Here is a 20,487-nt window from a genome sequence, read left to right as displayed (position 1 = left end):
ATACAGATATAAATCTGTTATCTTTGTTATACACACACACATACACACACATATAACTAATTTTTGATTTGTATAATTATTGCCTCTCCATTGCTTTGAGCTTATAAAAGGCCATATTTATGATCTCATTTGTTTGTCATAACAATCCTAGGACAGGCTATTTTACAGATGAGAAAACTAATGTTTAGAAATTAAGATAATTTCCCAAGGTTACAAAGACATTAACTGATAAAGGCAAGACTAGCCCAGGGCTCATTATGTTTTCTTCAGGTTTTATTTTCCTTATCTGTAAAAAGAGGGTTCTATTGTCCCTCCCACTTCTGAAGTCTATGAGAATCATTATTTCCTTTTAAATGCCATGAATGCCTCCAATTTCAATACCTGTTCCTAAGAGTAAGATGGAGGTTTCTTAAAGAATGCATAAGCTCAGCACATCGGCTCACAATATTGGGAGATAAGTGAAAAAAGAAGGAAAAACACATAACACCCAATTATACTCTATTTTTTACAAAATTATAACTTCAGTAATATAAATTAACACTTTCCATTTGTTAACCTTTGTTTTACAAACAAGTCAAAATATGCTAGAGAGTAACAAAAAAAATAATAAAGTACAATAAATATATTTTCCCTATTTTATTCTAAACTGTGCTATGATGATATTCCATACCTACTTATTTTGTTGTTATTAATAATCACCCTTCTTCTTCTGAGAGGCTCAAGCTTTAAAAAGGGAGGTGAGGTATTAAGGAGTCGATGAAAGTAGGGAGGAACCACTTGGACTATAAAGCTGAAGCAAAGAAAAGAATCATCATCATGAAAATGAGTCTGAAGCTACATTCTTCAACCCAGGAGTTCTGGCAAATTCCTTATTACTCTGGAGTTAGTAATTTGAATTATTGCACTTAAGTTACAGCAGATCTCCATGCCAAATACCAAGACCAAACTGAAAAGATTTGGAATTTGTTTCTTCAGCCTCTGAATAGGAAAACACTTTTCTTACCCACGTATAAGTTTTCAGGAAGATTGTGAATGTCCTTTTGTAAATAAGAGGCTGAAAATAATTCCATTGCTTGAATTTTCCTTGTTATTTTATTACTATTCTATCTCAATGAAATACTTTGACTATTTGATTTATATTTCTTCCTGGACCACAAAAATGTGATTGTGCACTGCAATGGGATTTTGAGCTATATTTACATAATTAAGAATACCCAAGACTTCTTAAATGAACCCAAAGTAGTAAAGACTGGGACCTTGCTACAAATGTATGAATTAATTAATTGACATATAATGATTTTCTAATAGGTAAGAAAAAAATAAGTCATTTTTATTTCCATATATTCTTGACTCAAAAATAAAATACTCATCCCTTGAGAGTACTCAAAGACGCATAGCTTTAAAAAAAAATTCAGAATAAGATAAATTAAATTTAGAGTGTAAGAGTGTGAGAATTTTAATCTACCTCATAAGACTATAAACTCCTTGGGAGCAAGCGCCATTTCATTTCTATATTTGCATTCCTAACATATAGCATAGCATAGTGATTTTTATGTAGTAGACATTAAATAATTAAATAAATATGGCCAGGGTCCATATGTGATTTCATTAATATAAAGAGCTCCTTATGAAAATTTCCTCCACTGATACAGATCAGTAATTCACCTATTACTTATTTTCTTTGTCTTCCCATCACTTAGGACACACCTGGCACATAGAAAGAACTTAACAAATATATATTGATGGGTATCCTGCATTGCATGGGATTGAGAAGTTAAGTGACTTGTCATAGTCACAAAGTAGATGTATTTCAATGGCTGGGCTTTAAATCCAGACCTTCTTGACTCTCTGAACTGCTTGCTCTCCAATCCTACCATTCTCTCTTCAAAATTCAGTTACACCCAAGAAAAAAAAAAAAGAAAAATATTTATATAATCCTTTGGATTCAAGTTTTAAAGGCAACAAATTTGATCTGTAACATTTCCAAAGTCCCACTAGATACAAATATAACATTATAAGAGTATTATAAAGAAGATATTACTTCATCAAACTAATTTCCAAAAGGAAACTAGACTTTAGGAAGCCAGAGGAAACAGCAATTCATAATTATCATTACACACTCTCCAAGTTCTTGCCATATATCCCTGGATTGTGAGTAGAACAAATATCCCAAGCCTTAACATTAAGGGACACCCACAGAGCAATGTTCTAATTTGTTTCTGAACCTCTCTTCAGTTGACAATTCTAGTAGTAGTGCCAGAGAGTAAACTATTCCTTCCTCTGCCAGTCCTAAGCTAAGTTGTCTCTCCCTCCCTCCTAGCCCCATTTCTAGCCATTTACACTAAACTTCATGATTCTCTCAGATGGGATAAAATCTCTCTCATCCTCTATTCCCATGGTCTTTTTCAAGAGAGTCATCTTTTCAACTTAACTTGGGAAGAAGTAAGAATATATTCTTCTGTAAGAACAATAGTCAATATATTGAAATATCCACTTGCACACAACACAATATAAGGGCTATTTATCTTTTTTGTATAATGAATGGCCCCTTTTCACATCTTGGTCACTTTGGAACTAGATCTCCTCAGAATGATGGTTTTAAATTCATAGAACAAAACATAGGCTTAAAGAGGAAACTGATTTTAAAGAAAGAATTAAAGTACTAGAAGATATGTATTCACAGTCTTCAGGCTAAGAACTCCTAGAGTGAAATAAACACTAATTTTGCAATCAGAGGACTTGAATTTTAGTTCTTTAGGCAAGTCATTTTTCTCAACCTATGCCCATGAGTATTCTTTACAATGGGATTACATGATTTCTGAGGTCCAATCTAGTCTTAGTAGTCTATGTACTTTGCTACCATTTAACTTTACCCTTTTTATATCTTGCAAATCAACAGCTTAAAATGTGTGATATTTAAATTATAGTTTTATTTCTCTGAAAAATTTAATTTGATGACCTGTAAAGTGAACGAGTAAGAAAGGATCTATCTTTGTTTTCTTTTCTGGTTGATACTTTTTGTAGGCACAGAGAGAATGAGCTAAAAATGGAAGACTTAAAAAAATTAGAATAAATCCCCAAGTTTTAAAAACATAGTTAATTCCACAAAAATTAAGTGCTTACTTTATACCAAACATCGCGCTATTGGGCCTGGGATACAAAGATAAAAATTTATACTAGTTTCTGCTCTCAAAGCACTTATGATTTAACTATGAATTTATTTTCACTATTTTAATTTTTAAATGCAGTGTAGCTCTGCACACATTTAAGATAAGGCATCTGGCCTTATCCTACCTCTGAGGAACATTCCCATTGGTCCTTACCCCTTTCCTTAAGAGAAGGATCCTCTTCCCTTCCCCAGAAAGCTCTTCCGTGACTTATAATTTATGTATACCTAAGTCAGACCTTGGGGCAGCTAAAGGACTCAGTGGATAGAGTGCCAGGCCAAGAGTCAGGAAGACTCATTTTCCTAGCTCAAATCTGACCTTCAACACTTAACTGGCTATGTGACCCTGGGCAAGCTACTTAACCCTGTTTGCTTCAGTTTCCTCATCTATAAAATAGACTGGAGAAGGAAATGGCAAACCACTCCAGTATCTTTGCCAAGAAAACCTCAAATGGAGTCACAAAGACTCAGACATAATTGAAAACAACTGAACAACAACATGTATAAATGTATATAACAACAACATATTGAATGCAAATGAAAACTAGTTCAAAACAATCCAAACCTAGGTCTAGAGAACTTTGCTTATGGCAAAGAATTGATATGAAGGTAGCCTTCTAAGGGTTACTGCTATAGAGTACTTTAATTATTTTAATTATCTCACAAATAATTTTTCTAGAAATGGGTGTGTTTCATCCATGTTGGAGTGTTGAGGGGGAAACATTCTCAAGAGTTCAAACTGGATATAACTTGTTTTCAATGCTTAATATAAACATCTAGTCTTGTTCTCATTAGCCACTTCCACAAAACAGAACAGTACCCACTCTTTATTCTTATTTCCTCCAATTCCTTCTGACCAGCTTCCAAAGACTGTTCTCTTTGTTCCCTTCTCCCCCTCCTATTCTGGTGTGCTCTAGCATTCTTCCCCCAGGCCTGCAGATATCAAGCTACCCCCTTTTGCCTGGCTTCAGCCTTCTTTCTAGACACTTTTTCCCTGAGGACAGACAATAATAATTCATGAAAGATGGCTCCCAACTTAATTATCCCTTGAAACATGTAGAAGGTGACTGGTTAGGATCAACAAAGAGTTGGAGAAAGCACACAAACAGTTGATAGATAAATATTCCTCTCACTTCCCTAATCCTTTTCTTTTCTCAGAGCTTCAGTCTTTCTTGGTCTGTACAGATAATTCAGGTCATTCCTGTTCTCTTTTCTGTCTTAAATTTACCATAAACCCTAAAAAAGACGGGGCAGGGAGAGATTAAAGCAAAATATTTATACATTTTGTATTGGTAATCACTGATTTCTTTTTTAACAAAAATTACTCAAATCTGGACTACTCAATGAAGACTTGTTGGTTCCTTTTAAGCATATGCATATCTGTCTTTAAAATAAATAGTTTATCATATGACAATTAATTGCTTTATTTATAACATCAGAATTGTTTCCCTACTTCTACCCTTAGTACATCCATGCTCCCTCCAACCAAAATTTAAAAATCCAAATACTGAATAAAACTAAGAGGAGAGAATAAACCAGAAATGGAACTCTTTTTCATATGAAATTCAAAAATGGTAATTATCTGCACCTAAAGAGTTTCATGCAATACATGTTTAAAATTAGAAACCACTTCCCTTTCATCTTGAAAAAAAAAAAAAAAAAAAGGATATCAGCATCTTCAGAGATTTCTGAGGAGACAAGATTAAAAATAATACCTCCTCAAGAAATTCATGTAATTCTATCTGAGAGATCATCCACTGGAGAGAAATTCAAGCTTTATGACAGAAGAAAGAAAAGGGCTTTTTCCTAGTGAGAGCCCTTCAGTAGCAGTGAGAATTAGATGAGGAAATAAAAAAACATAACTTAAAGTTAGTCTCATATCACTTTTCCCTTCACCCTTAGACCCAAGCACATAAAAAACTTTTAAAATGTGTGTCTCTAGAACTGAGGAAAGCAGTATACCTTTCTATTATTTTTGTGGGATACAACTGCCCTTAAGACAAGCTTTACTGGCTTGTATACCAGAATGATACCAGAAAGGAAGACTAGCAGGTAGTCATTCCATATTTAACTGCAACTCCCACCCACACATCCCTCTTCCTTTTTCTTCCTCCTTCTTTAGCATAGTATAGTAAGGAAGTCAGAGAGTCAAGCCAGAAATTATTCCCTTCCAGTCTTCAATCTTTGACCCTGGACTCAGCCCTGTCCAACCTCTGCCCTATTGCCACTGTAACAGCAACACACATCTATAACGTCCCCTAGCTCAGACTCTAGACATATACAATATCTATAATTAAATATTCATGTATTGGGAATGCTTGTGGGTTTTTTTAACAGATAGAAATCAAAAAAATCTAGAAAACACTACTCTAAGATCACAGATGGTTACTTCATTGATGTAAATTCCTCTGTTTTCTATATTGTAAATATATATCAAATAATCATTTATAATATATAATTATATATAATATGATTTATAATTTATACATATTATAATAAATTATATATACAGACAAAAAAAAAACAAAAAAAAAGTGTGTCTAGAAATGTGTCAGACTTTGAACATTTCCAGTTCACTTCATTTAGTACTTTAAGATGAGAAAATGTGTCACAAAAACAAAGAGCTCCCAACAGTGATACTTGTTTACAAGGAGAAACAAATATTGGAATCAATTTATGATACCTTTCTCTCAGGAAGCATAGAAAGGAAATTATATTAGCTTAGGTTACTAAAAGTTAAGAAGAAAAAAGTTTAGGACCGGATAAGAGGGAGAAGACAAGGGGAATATGATCAGAATTGCCTCTTAGGATGGTAAATAGCTTCTCTGGTTGCAAAACTTTTCATCTGTAGTTTTCCATTCCCTATGGCACTGGAAATTGCTTACTAAAAAAAATTTATTCTTACTCAGGTGATGATGTGCAGAAATGCCCTTTCTAGTCCTCTTTAGGACTTCCCCCATTCCTTTGTCAGATCTTTAATTCTACAAACATCCTCTGGTTTAAAAAAAAAAAAAAAAAAAAAAGCAAAAACAAAACAAACTGCTCAGAATGAATAGAAAAAATGAACAAATAAAGATTGTCCTTGCTTCTGAACACAAACTGTTTCTATTAAAATTCATGTTTGGGGAGGAGAAAGAATGCATTTTATTTTTTAAAAGTTCTAAGTAATTATGATGTATTGAAATGTCAAAGAACAAAATTTAGCCCCACAGTACACATGCTTCCAGCTGTTAGGTAAATGTCAAAGGATATATTCAAATGATGACCAAGATAAAGCCATGATGTTGATTTTCCAGAACATCTTACAGATATTCTAATTCCAGAGTAATGATTAGTAACTGTCCAATTTTTAAGGAAAATAGTTGGTCTTCTTTTGGCTAACACAAATATTTCATGGAATTTAATTAGAGGAATTTTAATTTCCCCAATTAACTTGTTGAGGTATGAGAATCGGATTAGTCTTTGTTAACCATTTTGCCACTTCCAGGCTCACTTTCTACCTCCAGCAAATAGCTTTTCTTACTTGAAATTCAATCCATCTTTATTACCCAAGATACTGTTTGCTATTACCTGACAACTTCCAGGACACTCTCCTTTCATCCTCAATGAGATCAGTATCTGATTCACTCTTTCCTCTCTTCCTCATCTCTTGCTTTCACACTGGAACTTCAACATATATATTGATATTCTTTCAAAACATCCTTACCTCCCATTTCTTCAGTTTACTCATTTCCCACTTCTTTTACCCAACCCGATTCTCCACACAAAAATGATAATACTCTTTATCTTCCTGTCACCCTCAAATGAGATGGAGGGAACGTGATTTCTCTAAAGATCACCCCTCTGATTTTGTTTGACTCAAACTAATCTGAATCCCTGTTTCCAGGTACACACAACCCTTCTCAGGATCTGTGAATATAAATAAGTGTTTTAGGACCTTTCTTTCCAGATACCTCTAATAACTTAAAGATCAAGTGGGAAAAGTATATTGAAGACAGTATTAAATAGTTGAAAACAGAATAGCTACAAATTGGAGCATTAAATAATTTTCTCTGTGGTTAACAAACCATATAGCCACTGTATGTTGATTGCCTCTTTGATGTGAAGGTAGGGTCATTCATTTATTGAGAAAATACACTCCAGATGTGAGATAATATTGGAGCCATACATTTTCTATTCTTTTAAAAATTCTTTTTAGCCAATCATTGCATCATCCCCTAGTTTAACATTAAAGTTGACTCACTAGTTTTGTCAAAAAAAAAAAAAAAAGCACAGCTTGGCTGCAAAGGAAAGGAATAATTATAGTATTTGTAGGTTAAATGTTCTTGGGTGACCAACAGGAATATGTTACTTTTTAGGAGGTCCCCTAAATCTGTATCAGGGAGACTGATGAGACAACTTGGTTGATGACTAGAGGAGAGATACTTTATGTATTACACTCCTTTATATAATTAACCAATGGTATACCGCCTTTTTTAATGAAGGAAGCACATGAAACAATATAGACCCCAACTGCTATTTTAGTGCCCTTATACATATATATTCACACAGACCTATGAATGAATCATGGGCATAGCATGTGACCTTGGAAATGTCACTTCTAATCTACAAGTTTTGTGGTTAACATCAGATTAAAATAAATTAACCTCAGGTTCCTTTCAATTCTAACAAAACAACAAACTCAAATTGATATGATACAATCTGTATGAATCTACAATGAATGGAAAAATCATGGCAGGGTAGAATTGATCATGATAGGAAGAAATGGAACAAAAAGTTGAATCGAAAAGAAAATATAAGATCCAAAGTGCTGAAATTTAGGAATGGGGCAAATTATTTCAGGTAGAGGAAACAACATAAGTATAAAATATGGGGAAGATATCAGTCCTCTACTATATCTGAAAATGAAGCTGAGCCAAATACATTTGATATACCTTTTATGTTACAGTAAATAGTATTTTAGATTTTTATCTTGTTTTTCTTTTTAGATGTGACACATAGCCCGGGTGCTGGAAAAAGCTGAACCCTGGGAGATGCAATATGACTAAATTGTGTCCCCCTACTGTTATTGTTTATTGTTGGAAAATTAGGTAACAGAGCATGGGGAATTAAATGTAAAAACATTATTCCCTATTGCTCTACCTATATATTCACTATCATGTGTCCATAAGCAAAAAAAAAAAAAAAAAAACCAAATAATTAATAAAATAGAGACCCTACAAATAAATTTTTCAGATTCTTTCATTTGAAGGAGAAAAATGAAGCCTGGAATGGTTAAGTGATTTGTCTAAGATCATATAGTAAGGTTGGGATTCAAACCCAGTTCTTTTAAAGTTCAAATCCAATACTCTTTTCACTACATCATGCTGTCTTTCCAAAAAGGCAAGTCTTCATGTATATAATAGGACACAAGTGATGTGTCCTGACTAACTAGGAAAGATTAGCCAAGATAATCCTAAGTAGTGATAAAAATTACTTTCTGAAACAAGCAGGGAAGGGCACTGATGGGGATCAATTCAGTCTTATAGTCCCACCCTCTGTGGAGGTCTTGGGTAGCCCCGCCTTGCTATGACCAATCAGAAATTCATGTTATGTCAAATTCCTGAGGTTATATTTCTCCTGTAAATCTGTCCATGGTTTGTGCCATCTTTGCTGAATCCCTTTTGGAGTTATAGTCTGACACAGCTCTCTACCTTGTGATATCTTTCTGCTCCCCCTCCCTGGTGCTACCTGGTGTCTCTCCTCTCATCCCCCTTCATGATATTTTTCTCTTTCTTATAGCTAACTAACTTTTTTAGGATGCTAAATCCCTTTTAAGATTTAACCTGCCAGTGAATAGAGGTATATTTCCTTTTTCCTAGTTAAATGTGATTTCCATTAGAGAATTTGTGTTTTCTATCATTAATTGTTAAAACCTCTTTCCTCGCTAACTATATGCTCCCCTAACACTATCTCATATTTACCACTCCTGGTGTTTATTGTATCTCTTTATTTTGCTGTGACTCTTCTCTTAAGTAAACCTACCTTTTGCTAAAGAGAATAACCATTGTGAATTCTTCATATGACCAAACCCCAACATTTGGTGCCTACAACAATCTCATCATTTGGTGCTGAACTTCAAATACAGCATTTGCTGCCTAAATTGCTCTGCTAAATCATATCACAAGGGAGTAGTGCAGATTCTTCATCAGTGGAGAGAAATAAAATAATTTAAATAATACCAGTATCTAACATTTATATACTTTAGATTTACAAATCATTTTACAAATTTGATTTAATTTGATCCTTACAACAGTTACATAATACAGGTAGTGTGTATTTTATTATCCCCACTTCACATATGAATGTAGTATCTTAGGAAATTATTTTCTTGATATCAAAAAAGACATAAAGATATGGTAAATAGGTTGTTGAAGAAAGATCAAAGGTATTGAAGGGATTGCTTAAATGTTTATGAAATTATTCTATGTCAATATTTAATATTGCCAGTATTTAAACTTTTTTCCCAAAAGAGGAATGATGCTAATCAAATTTGTCATATTCAAAGGGGATCAGAAGAAAGGAAGTTGGTTTAATTAAAATTAATTAAAATCTACCATGATGAGGTTACATCATCACTCTATTAACCAGAGATTAGAGTATATTCTATTGGAACTATATTCTAGAAAGTTTAAATATTTATTTGCCTAGAGTCAGCAAAATGGAGTTGACCTTTTGAGAGACAGTCCAGTTCTATGATCCTAAAATACTCCACAATTTAGCTCCCTCCTAATCCTAGCCTATAAGTTTTTCATCATCTTTTCCTTAGTTTCTAGCTACTTATTGAAAGTTCACTGAACCCTGCTTTTCTGTTAATATATCACTTGGACTTTATGATGATTGAAAGTTAGAATTCTATTTCTATTAAAATAATTATCTAAAGTTATATATTATTACATTTTTATTTCAAGATATTATAATTCAATATGCTGAAGGATAAAACTGGTTTGTTCTATAATCCCCATCTAGACATCCCATAAAAATATTTCTGTTAATGTTTTAAGCAATTAAAAATATATATGATCAGTGAAAGCAAATGTCTTTATTCACATGATTCAAATATTACAAATATAGAAACAAGATAAGAATTGCAGGAAAAAGAGGGAAAAAAAGGGAAAACTTACATGAGTGGCAAGTTGTTCTTGTGAAGCTTTAACTTCAGCTTGCAATTTTTCTATGTACTGAAAAGGGGAAGAAATTTTTAATCACATTAACTTTCTCACTTCATTATACATATATATATATTATACACACACACAAATATATATATATAATAAATATATATATATATATATTAGAGATCATTTCATAGGAAAAAGAGCATGATTATTGATCCCCAACACAAAAAAAATCAATCCATAATTATTTTCTAAAATAAGAATTAAAATCATCATTAATACCTATGTGATATCAATTAGAATGAAAAAGTAACCTTAATTTCAAACATGCATCATTTTATTACTGAATTTAAATTGGCTACTGATACGCTAGCACACTGCTGAATGGAATTGGGAAAAGAGAGTAAGGAATATTCTGAAACTAAATTAAAAGAAGATAATTATGTGTCATAATTTAATGAAACATACATTTCTCATTGAATCAGGCTTTGTTTTAAAATTCAAAATATAAATCTTTATACCAAGGAAGTACTAGAACCAATCTAGTGAAAATTAGTTGCTAAAATTTCAGTGTAACTATTTATTCCCTAGAAATCAGAAAATACCATAAAAATCGACTTGATTTATTGTTTTGTTGACTGTCTAGGCTTAGGAAAAGGTATGGAGAAAACATTAACAGTGAATATTAAATGTGTGTAATATGTACTTTTTTTTTTCAGAGAAACATTCGTTAAATGTCTGTTGGCACATCCACTTTTGGCAAGTTTGTTGGTGCACATCAATTGTTGTTAGGTACATAAGATCATATATAATATCACATGTTGGCTAAGAAAAAAGTACTGATCCTATGAACTTATGAATGATAGATATCTATCATGTGAATCATCATTTTAAAGAAACTATCATTATAAGAACCTATTTCCTATACCATTCCTATTGATAGCACTCTTAAACCATCATCATCATCATCATCATCATCTATAACTCTAGTGTGATCATTTGAAAAAAAATCAATTTAGAAGAAATAGGGTCTAATATGATACAGCCGCTTCTGTTTTTCACTTCCTTTAGATAATGAAATCCAGAAACAAGCTCTTACATTCAACAAAAAACACAATTCATTCACATAAATTTGCAAAAGCATCAAAGGTGAATTCATTTTTTACATGCACTCAATTCTAATTTTAATAACTCTAATTTTTGGAATTTTATTATATGAAAAGAATTTTTCAACCTTGCATACTAAGGAAAAATGGTATCCCATTCTTAATAGTTACAGAATTCAATAAATTTAATAATGGCTGAAGGACAATAATTTTTTTTAAGTAACTATTGGATTTTTATGTGATTTTTCAATAGATAATATGATGTCTTGAAACGAAATTAAACATTCATTAGTTTTTCAATCATGCCCTTAAATTCTAATGTGAAAAGAAAAAATTTGCAGAAATTTCCTTTTTCTTCTAGCTACTATGATAGAAGTTTTATTAATGATGAGGCTATTTGAGCATTGATATGGATCAGAGAACATGAGTTATTTTGTTACATACCTGATTTTTGGCATGCATGATGTCTTCACATGGTTGCCCCCTTGCTACTTTATTGTCAGCTGCCTCTAGTTGTTCTTCTAGCCAGGACACTTGTTCAAGTAATTTTGACTTAATTTCTTCAGACACCACAAGCTAAATAGATTAAGTTATAAAATACAAGTCAGGGGAAGAAGAGCTCCCTTTAAAAGCTGTTGATTCCATCTAAAATAGAAAATAATCTGGAGAAGAACTACTGACTTTTTTCCTTGAAGATAAGAAATAACTGATGAACAAATAATAGTAAAAGAATGCTGATTTTATTTATTTTAATAAACATGTTCTTCCTGGTGCAAGGCTGTCTAATAAATTTATTTCATTTTAGTGTATCTTCTTGTATCATACTACACTCTGACTTTCAATCCTCAACTTTCCTTTTCTCTGAGCTTCAAAACCATTTGGTAATAGGGTAAGAAATGGAAGAGACCTTAAAGGTCATCTAATAAAGCCTTCTTATTTTATAGGGTAGTAAATGAAAGAAATAAATCCCAGAAATGTTGCTATTTTCTCATTTCTATACAGATAATAAATGATTTAAAAAATGGAATTCAACCCAGATTCTCTGATTCCAAATTCAGAACCTTTTTGTCTCATCATGCTGCCTTAGAACTTAGTCTGCATGGTCTGACTATAAATACTTCTTAAAATTATAAATTTGTGCCAAGAGCTCTGTATATATGGTGGGAGCCTTGAGTCTTTTGAATAATGATTATAGAAACCATCTGACATGGACAGGGCAGATAAGAGATCGGGGCGTTTACAGGATTTTTCAGCCATAGATCCAATCACATACAAGAGTGAACTAATGCATAACCAAGCTAACTCAGGGATGAAATTACTTTGATTTTAATAATAAAATTCTTGGCCTTTCAAGTACACTTAGTGACAACCACACTAACCACCTTCTCTCCTACTGGCCATCTCCTTATTACTTTGCTCTAAGTTCAAAGATAGTCTAGTGGGTGTATTCTGGAATACTCTCAGAATTTACCCAGTTTGCAGAGAAACGTCCTTACTATTTGGCTCAAATTCACAAGCCAGAAAAACACTAGGAAAATATCCCATGGAATCATTCCCTCTCTTTCAATATTAGGCAAATAACAATTAATCACCATGTAATTTATTAGCAGTATCCATTAAAGTAAAATATGTAAGCAAGTATTCAAATACCCTCTCAATTTCCAAAGAAAGATTTAAAGATTTACATTCTGGTGAAAAAATGTAAAGAATGTGGTTGCTGACTGGAATTCACTCTCACCAGCTGCTTTAAAAGTCAGTTCTTCCTGGTCTCATCTCCAATAACTGTCATATGTCTATCTTCTTTCTCTTTTTGTTGACTCTTAGCTCTCTTTACATTCCCAAACTTGAGCAAGCATTCCTTCCTCAAGGTCACTTAAGCCTCAAAACAAACTGAGGTCTCTGAATACTTGTGAATAATTTTAACCCCAGGATTCTCTATTTTCCTGAGGTCTTCCAAATGGGAGGTCATCCAAAATGTCTGTGATCCCAGCAATTCAGCAATATTTTGACTTATTATTATTATGAAATTCAGGTGGCATATTTGGGCTCCATATTTTTTCCTTTCATTCACAAGGCTTATTCTTCTAGTTGTTTTTTTTTCCCCCTAGAAAATGACAAGAGAATTTCTCTTCATTTTCTCATCTTATATTCTGGCCATCTCTTATGGGGGACCTTTGGTAAAATTGGCCTTCCCCACCTGAAATGTTCCCCTTCATCATTCTGTGGTTGTTTTTGTTTTTGTTTTTGCTGAGGCAATTAGGGTTAAGTGACTTGCCCATAGTCACACAGTTAGGAAATGTTAAGTGTCTGAGGCCAGATTTGAACTCAAATCCTCCTGACTTCAGGGCTGGTGCCCCAATCTGTGGTTGTTTATTCTATATAATTTCTAAACCATCTGCTGATGGTGGTCTTTTTTCTTTACACCATTCCTCACCATGAAATCTTCAGTATTTTCTCATGTTGTTTTATGTCATGACTATTTAAAGGAGACTGGATATATTTTTCTTTCTGAAATCTAAAATCTTAGATTTAAAATATCTAAAAGGTTAATAGTGGAAAGAACACTGGACATGATGTTAAAAGATCTTACTTTCCTGATCTGTAAAAATGTGAGAGGAAACAAGTTAAATAAAAAAAGCTTTAAGATAATGTTCATGTTAGTTCTGTGATTTATTTGTCCTGCTCTTCTGTTTCTTCCTCCTTGTCATATGACCTTAGCTATCTCCTTTGAAAGGGTTTCTCTCAGATACATTTTTTGTTATTTTCCCCCCATAGAGAAGTGATTCAACATTCCCATCTCAATAGTCACCAGACTAGATTAGGGTTATTCTTATTGTTATTGTTGTTTTTAATGTGCAAATATGATTATATATGACCCCTTTGTCAGATGTGAATTCCTTAACTAATTCAAGAAGAGAACAGCATGATTGCCTAAACAAACACACCAACCATGTCTTTGGAAGCTTTAAAATGGAGAGAAATTTCAACACAAGTTCAGTTCAGCAGTGAGTGAGACAGTCAAGTGGTAGAGAACAGGGTCATGAACACCTTTAGGAGGCAGCTCCTATATAAGAAAGCAGCAAAGAATGAGTTGAGGAGGAGGAAATGAATCCTGAGGGATTGCCATCCCCACCAAAGACAACTTATTAGAGAGATTAGAAAGGACCAATTGGAGACAATGCATCCACCTAGGAATGAAGAAGGAAAAACCAGTGATAAACAGATATAACCAAATATGCGAATATATGCACCTGAGTAAAGAAATAGTTTCAAGGAGTGTGACTCTTTGAACCAGAAAAAAATTGTATGCCATAAGTACAAAAAAATGCTTCTATTACCAGGAAATATGTTTATACTTTCTACATGTTCACTACTCCTGTGTCTCAATCAATACCTTTGGATCTTAAGTTTGAACTCTTTCTCCTTAAGGACTTTATATGTATAAGAAGAAAGTACACCATTTTGGAGGAAATGCTTTAACTCAGTGGTTCTCTATATTTTTTACCTTACTAAATATATTTATTAAAAATTAATTGAGTGCTTTGTCTAACAATGGCAAGTATATAAGTAGGAGCTTATGACTGACAGCCTTTCAGAGTTCTCTACAACTTTGAAGAAGTAAGTAGACAAAGAAATATCAGATACCTGCCCAACCACTGAAAGTGGAAATGGGATAGTCAAGAGGGAGGGCTACACTTGTATCTACTAAGATCATTTTTAAGATACACTTACTTCGCTAGATGTGAAATGATGGTATCCTGGGAGCCAATTGTGGAAATACAGTAATACCTTCTTAAATTTACCATATAAATATTTGAAAATTAATTCAAAGGGAAATATAAGTAACTTCCCCAGAGGAAAGATGGTTCAGTCTGCCCCAAATATAACCAAATACATCATGGGAAAAAGACATAGGGGAATCATAGTCTTTTTCTGAAGGACAAGGCTTATTTCCCATTCTAATTAATATCTGATGACAACTTAAAAACATTAGACTTTATTGTTTTCTCCTTAACTGGAAATGCTGAAAACATGGCACTGTCTTCACAATATAAATGCATTTCTCTATTCCCAATACTATACAACATTTCAAATCTAGGTCCCTATTAAATAAAAGTTTCTTTTTTACTCTAGTCAACTAGAAAAAAATTAAATCACTTAAGGGAATAGAATATTAAGAAAAGTTGTAGCATAATAGCCTATACCACTTCCCCATCAAAAATCTAGGGTATACCTTCCTGCAAACACACACACACACACACACACACACACACACACACACACAAACACACACACAAACACCTCACCACACAGAGGAGAAAATGGAAATGTATAGGGATCAAGCTTGAGGATCAAACATTAGGGAATCTGCAGCCAGGGCACATGGTTGTGAAGGATCAAGAGGAGGAAGGAATTCACATCTTTGAGACTGAAGGACCTTTTGATGATGCCATCATACTATTGCTTGCTAGAATTAAGAACCTGTTTGACATAAACTATTTACAAAAAGGTTATTATTATGGATTGGAGTCAAAATCTACATTTCTTTCATCTCTAGGAACTTAAAATGTATTTCAAAGTCTAATGTTCAGTTCAGGAAAATTTAAGGAATATTGACTAAATTAAAATATGGTGGTAGAATTTTTTTTAAAGCAGCAAAGTACATAGAAAGAAATTCAAGTTAACAACAGTATATATTACAGCCAAATTTTGTGATTCACTTCTTTTTTTTGAAGATCAATTCTGTGTTATGAAGTAGGTGTTTTGAATTTCATGTAAACAAAACCTTTGTCCATTCAGTAACAAAAATCTCTTCTAAGAAGTTAGTGAGCTTAAATTTATTCACAAAATTAATGGTTTCTATCAGAGATACACAAATAAACTTCCATTAAAATTTTTAATTATTTTAAAATATTAAAAATAAAAATATTTAAAATATTTTTTAAATTGTGTCAATCAAATTTTTAAAAGAGAAGTTTAATTCTTTCTCTTTTGTAGAACTCAATGAAAGAAGTCCAAATCTAACTTGGGAAATAAGAAGATAGCGAGGAAAGGTGAGGATTTTTGTTTGATTTTATTTTTTTAAGTGATTAGAGCAGATAGGATTATACCTGAAAGGATCTTAGAAACCATGTAGTCCAATCCCATAATTTCATAGATGAGGAAAGTGAAAGGCCCAGAAAAAGAAAATGGTTGCTCCAAAGCCATACAGACAGCAAAAGACAGAGCCAAGATTTAAAGTGAGGACTTCTGCTGCCCAATCCAATAGTGATCCTTTATTTACTCCTATAAGGTGCCATGAGATCACCATGTATTTAGTTAATGGTAAATTTCATTATCTGAATTCAAAACATGTACTTTTTTGTTTATTTTGTGTTAGGCTCATAGTAATGATGGCTTGTATTTATATATTGGTTTACAATTTATAATGTGCTCTCCTCTGAATAATTCCTTACTACCTGTTTGAGGTTGGGCAATTCACTCAGTTTCCCCAGCCTCAGTTTCTTTATCTGTTCAAAGAAGAATGGGACAGGGGCAGCTAGGTGGCAAGTGGATAGAGCACCAGCCCTGAAGAAGTCATGAGGACCTGAGTTCAAATTTGAGTTCAGATACTTAACATTTCCTAGATGTGTTACCCTGGACATGTCACTTACTGCCAAGTGCCTCAGCAAAAAAGAAGAAGAAGAAGAATGGGACTATTAATTCTTCAGTTATGAAATGTCTAATATGTCCTGAATACAATTCTCAGGGAACTAGATAGTTTAGATAAGAAACAGTTCTTACCCCTATGGAGCTTACAAGCCAAATATCATATAATTTGATAAAAACATTAAAGAACTTCAGAACAGTGATATGAATAATATGCTCAAAAACTATATAAGCTTAATTAAATAACTCTAATAAGAGCATTTATGATTACCAATATTTATAATTATTATAACATGATAATAAATACTATGAGTAATTAAAATGAGAATAAAATTATCTATTACAAATAACTAATTTAAATTTAAATATTTACATAAATAAATTTGAGACAGAAGCAAAGATAAACTAAGAAGACTAGGTCATTTTTCTCCATCTACCACCTAGCCTATATTCTTACTTTCAGTATCTAAAGGTAAGTCAAATTAGCTAAAGTAGCAAGACACCTGAGGAAGAAAGAGAAGAACATAGCACATGTCACATAGGTCAAACCATTGCCACTGCTTTGATCACTACCTGCCCTTAGATATTGGTGGAGGCAGCCTAGAAGTCCAAGAGCCCAGGGATCCCACAAAGCACCAGTCTAACTCTTCTTTGACTCCTTCCATAAACTATCCCTGAGAGAAGAAATCTTTATGGAGAGGGGTTTGTAATGCAAAGGAAACAGAAATAATTTCAGTAAGAAGAAATGAATGAAAATACTTATTGCTTACGTCTCAGAAAAAAAAATTGTTAACTATAGTATATCAGATGGATAGATACAAGTTTAATATAATGTCATATTTTAGTATGGCTTATGCTACAGGTATACTGGAGTTGTCTCATATTGGCTCTGGAGAGGCCTTTTAGGTGAGAGCAGCATTGTGATAAAGAGTGAAACAGTGGGAAAATTGGGGGGGTTGGTGTAAGACCTTATTTAAGAAGAGAGTTTAACCAGATCATTTAAACTTTCTGGGGCCAAGTTTTTGTTGTTGTTTGTTTTTTTTTTTTTTTTTTTTTTAATTTATCTGTACGATAAACTTGTAAACCTCAAGATCAATGAGTTATAAAATTTCACTAAATTAGAAATATCTATTTTCTAGAAGTGCCCTCTTTCACCTTTATTTAAATGTGATTATTCCTTTGTCCTCCAGTTTATTCTTTTTTCTCCCCCTGCCAACTTTTCCAATCCTTAAGATAAGATCCTTTGTGTCATTATTCAAAAATAAATTAAAGTGGCTGCTGCCAAGTCAGGGAGTGATCATGCTACAGATGAAGGAGGGGCTTAAACACAAAGACTTCCTTATTTCCAGTGTTTCCTGACCTGGTCTTTATGAGTTCTACAAATTAATCACCTCCTGCACAGGAACAAACTGATGCAAGAGTTTGTAAAGTTGCCTGAGCTCCCTTAGTTTGAGCAGAAACTCTTCACTATATATGGAGATACATTAAGTTCTCAAAACAAATTGGCTCCATTTTAATTTTACAGGTAAAAATCATAAAGACTGTTTCATTCTATCTTTTTTCCTATACAAACACTATTTTTAAAACTTAGTAATATTCAGTTTCTAATTTGAACTATTTATAGAAACTTCTAGTTTCTGTAGAAGTAATTTCTAGTAATTTGGAAAACTCAGTCATCCCTAATTGTTTGAGGTTAGAAGAGCACTTATTCATGTCAAAATTTAAAAAAAAATAATTTGAGAAATAAATAAAACATCACACTGGAGTCCAGAATAGCTCAGTTCACATTCAGCCACAGACATTTGCCATCTGTGTGACCCAGGGCAAGTCACTTAATCCTGAATTAGCCAGAGAATGAAATGACAAACCAAATATCTTTGCCAAAAAAAAAAAAAAATCACAAAAAACAAAAAACAAACAAACAAAAAAAAACGAATTTAATAACAAAAATGTGGCAGGCACTGCGGTAAGCAACAGGGAGAGGAACATTTTAAAAATTAGTTTATTCTTTGTAGGAGTTTATAATCTCATGGGTAAAGGTAATAATAAGGGAAAACTATAAAGTAAGGTGAGGAAAGGTAATCAACTTTGTGGCATGGTGGAGACATCAGAAAAGTCCCAATAGTGCAGCCAAGTGAGAAATGGGGAGATATCTGAGCTAAGTAGTCTTTAAAATGGAGGTTTGTATTTCAGGGCCTCATCCTTCAATCAAATAAGCCTTTGCATAGTAGGTACAAATTGGAGTCCCAAAATTGGTGAGATCTATAGAAAACCGAGGTTCTCCCAGTAAATGAGCTTCCTGAGGCATGGTAGAGAAGTCTCAAAGTAGCATAGCCAAATGAAAAAAATCAGGTCCTTCAATTTGATTACACATTAGGTTTATCTTTGTATTTTGATTTAAAGCAAAAATGAAGTGAAAATACACAAATATATGGTAGAAAATATTAAAAGAATTTATAAGCTCTCTTGCCAAGAAATGGAAAGGTTTTTTTTTTTTCATTTTTAGCTACCTCATTACAATTAATGAAAATGAAGTTATAATATAAAATGTTTACTTTTCTACTGATAAATGACAAGTGCTATATTAAATGACAAATATGTTTAAAGTTTAATTGCATATATTGCTTCATTCTTGCACAATATCTACATAAACTAACTAATCTTTCTAAGGAAATAATCTCTTCAAACATGTTTTTCTTCTCTTGTACTAATGACAAACCAGTTAGCTTCCACAGAAACACTGTTAAACTACTAAGTAGTGTTCCCAACAAGTTCATTTGAAAATCCAACAGAAAAGAACATAAGAAAATCCAACATAAGAAAAGAATAGATTTAAATCAGAAAATGCTCTTAAAATCACAGAAACAATATGAGGTTTGGTTCTGCAGAATATTAATAACAGCTCATAATGGTTTCAATTTTTTTTATAATATCCAAAGATCATGGCTTTCAAACATCTTGCCATTTTTGCTATAAGAGTGCAAACATCCATAACGTCTTGATGATGTGAGTACATGGGTGATGAGGTAAAATTACCAGGTAACATATAGGAATAGAAGAACTACATTGATTTGGGGTATAGAATAAAAATGAACATATGTATATGTTTCTGGCCATCTATTGGGAATGTGTTTGTACTCAGATCCTTGTAGTTGTTTGGAAATAATTTGATGATAGGTTGAGAAAGTATGAGAATATTTTGCACTTAGTCAGAAGCAGTCAGTTTAATGTAATTACTGCACTGCATAAATACCAAAATTATGGTACACATGATCTTAATGGTTTCAGATTATTGCAAAAGCAAAATTATAATACTTCAAATATACATATTTGTTGTAAGAGGAAAAAAATATATCTGTGATATAAATGAGAAAGAGTTTACTGCTTAAGTGGACCTTAAAGAATTTTT

General features: G+C 32.8%; 1 protein-coding gene across 2 annotated transcripts in view; it reads right to left on the bottom strand.

The window, feature by feature from the left end:
- CCDC192 (coiled-coil domain containing 192) overlaps window positions 1-20,487 on the bottom strand; it is a 327,828-nt gene that overhangs the window by 198,683 nt on the left and 108,658 nt on the right. For both annotated transcript variants that reach the window (XM_031939355.1, XM_031939363.1), the window contains 2 exons: window positions 11,874-12,005; window positions 10,330-10,386 (listed from right to left, as the gene is read on the bottom strand). In XM_031939355.1, coding sequence (XP_031795215.1) covers window positions 10,330-10,386; window positions 11,874-12,005 — 189 coding nt within the window. The remainder of the gene's footprint in view (window positions 1-10,329; window positions 10,387-11,873; window positions 12,006-20,487) is intronic.

The sequence above is a fragment of the Sarcophilus harrisii genome, chromosome 1, assembly GCF_902635505.1.
Source record: "Sarcophilus harrisii chromosome 1, mSarHar1.11, whole genome shotgun sequence".
Lineage (NCBI taxonomy): Eukaryota > Metazoa > Chordata > Mammalia > Dasyuromorphia > Dasyuridae > Sarcophilus > Sarcophilus harrisii.
This window is presented reverse-complemented; position numbering and strand designations above follow the sequence as displayed.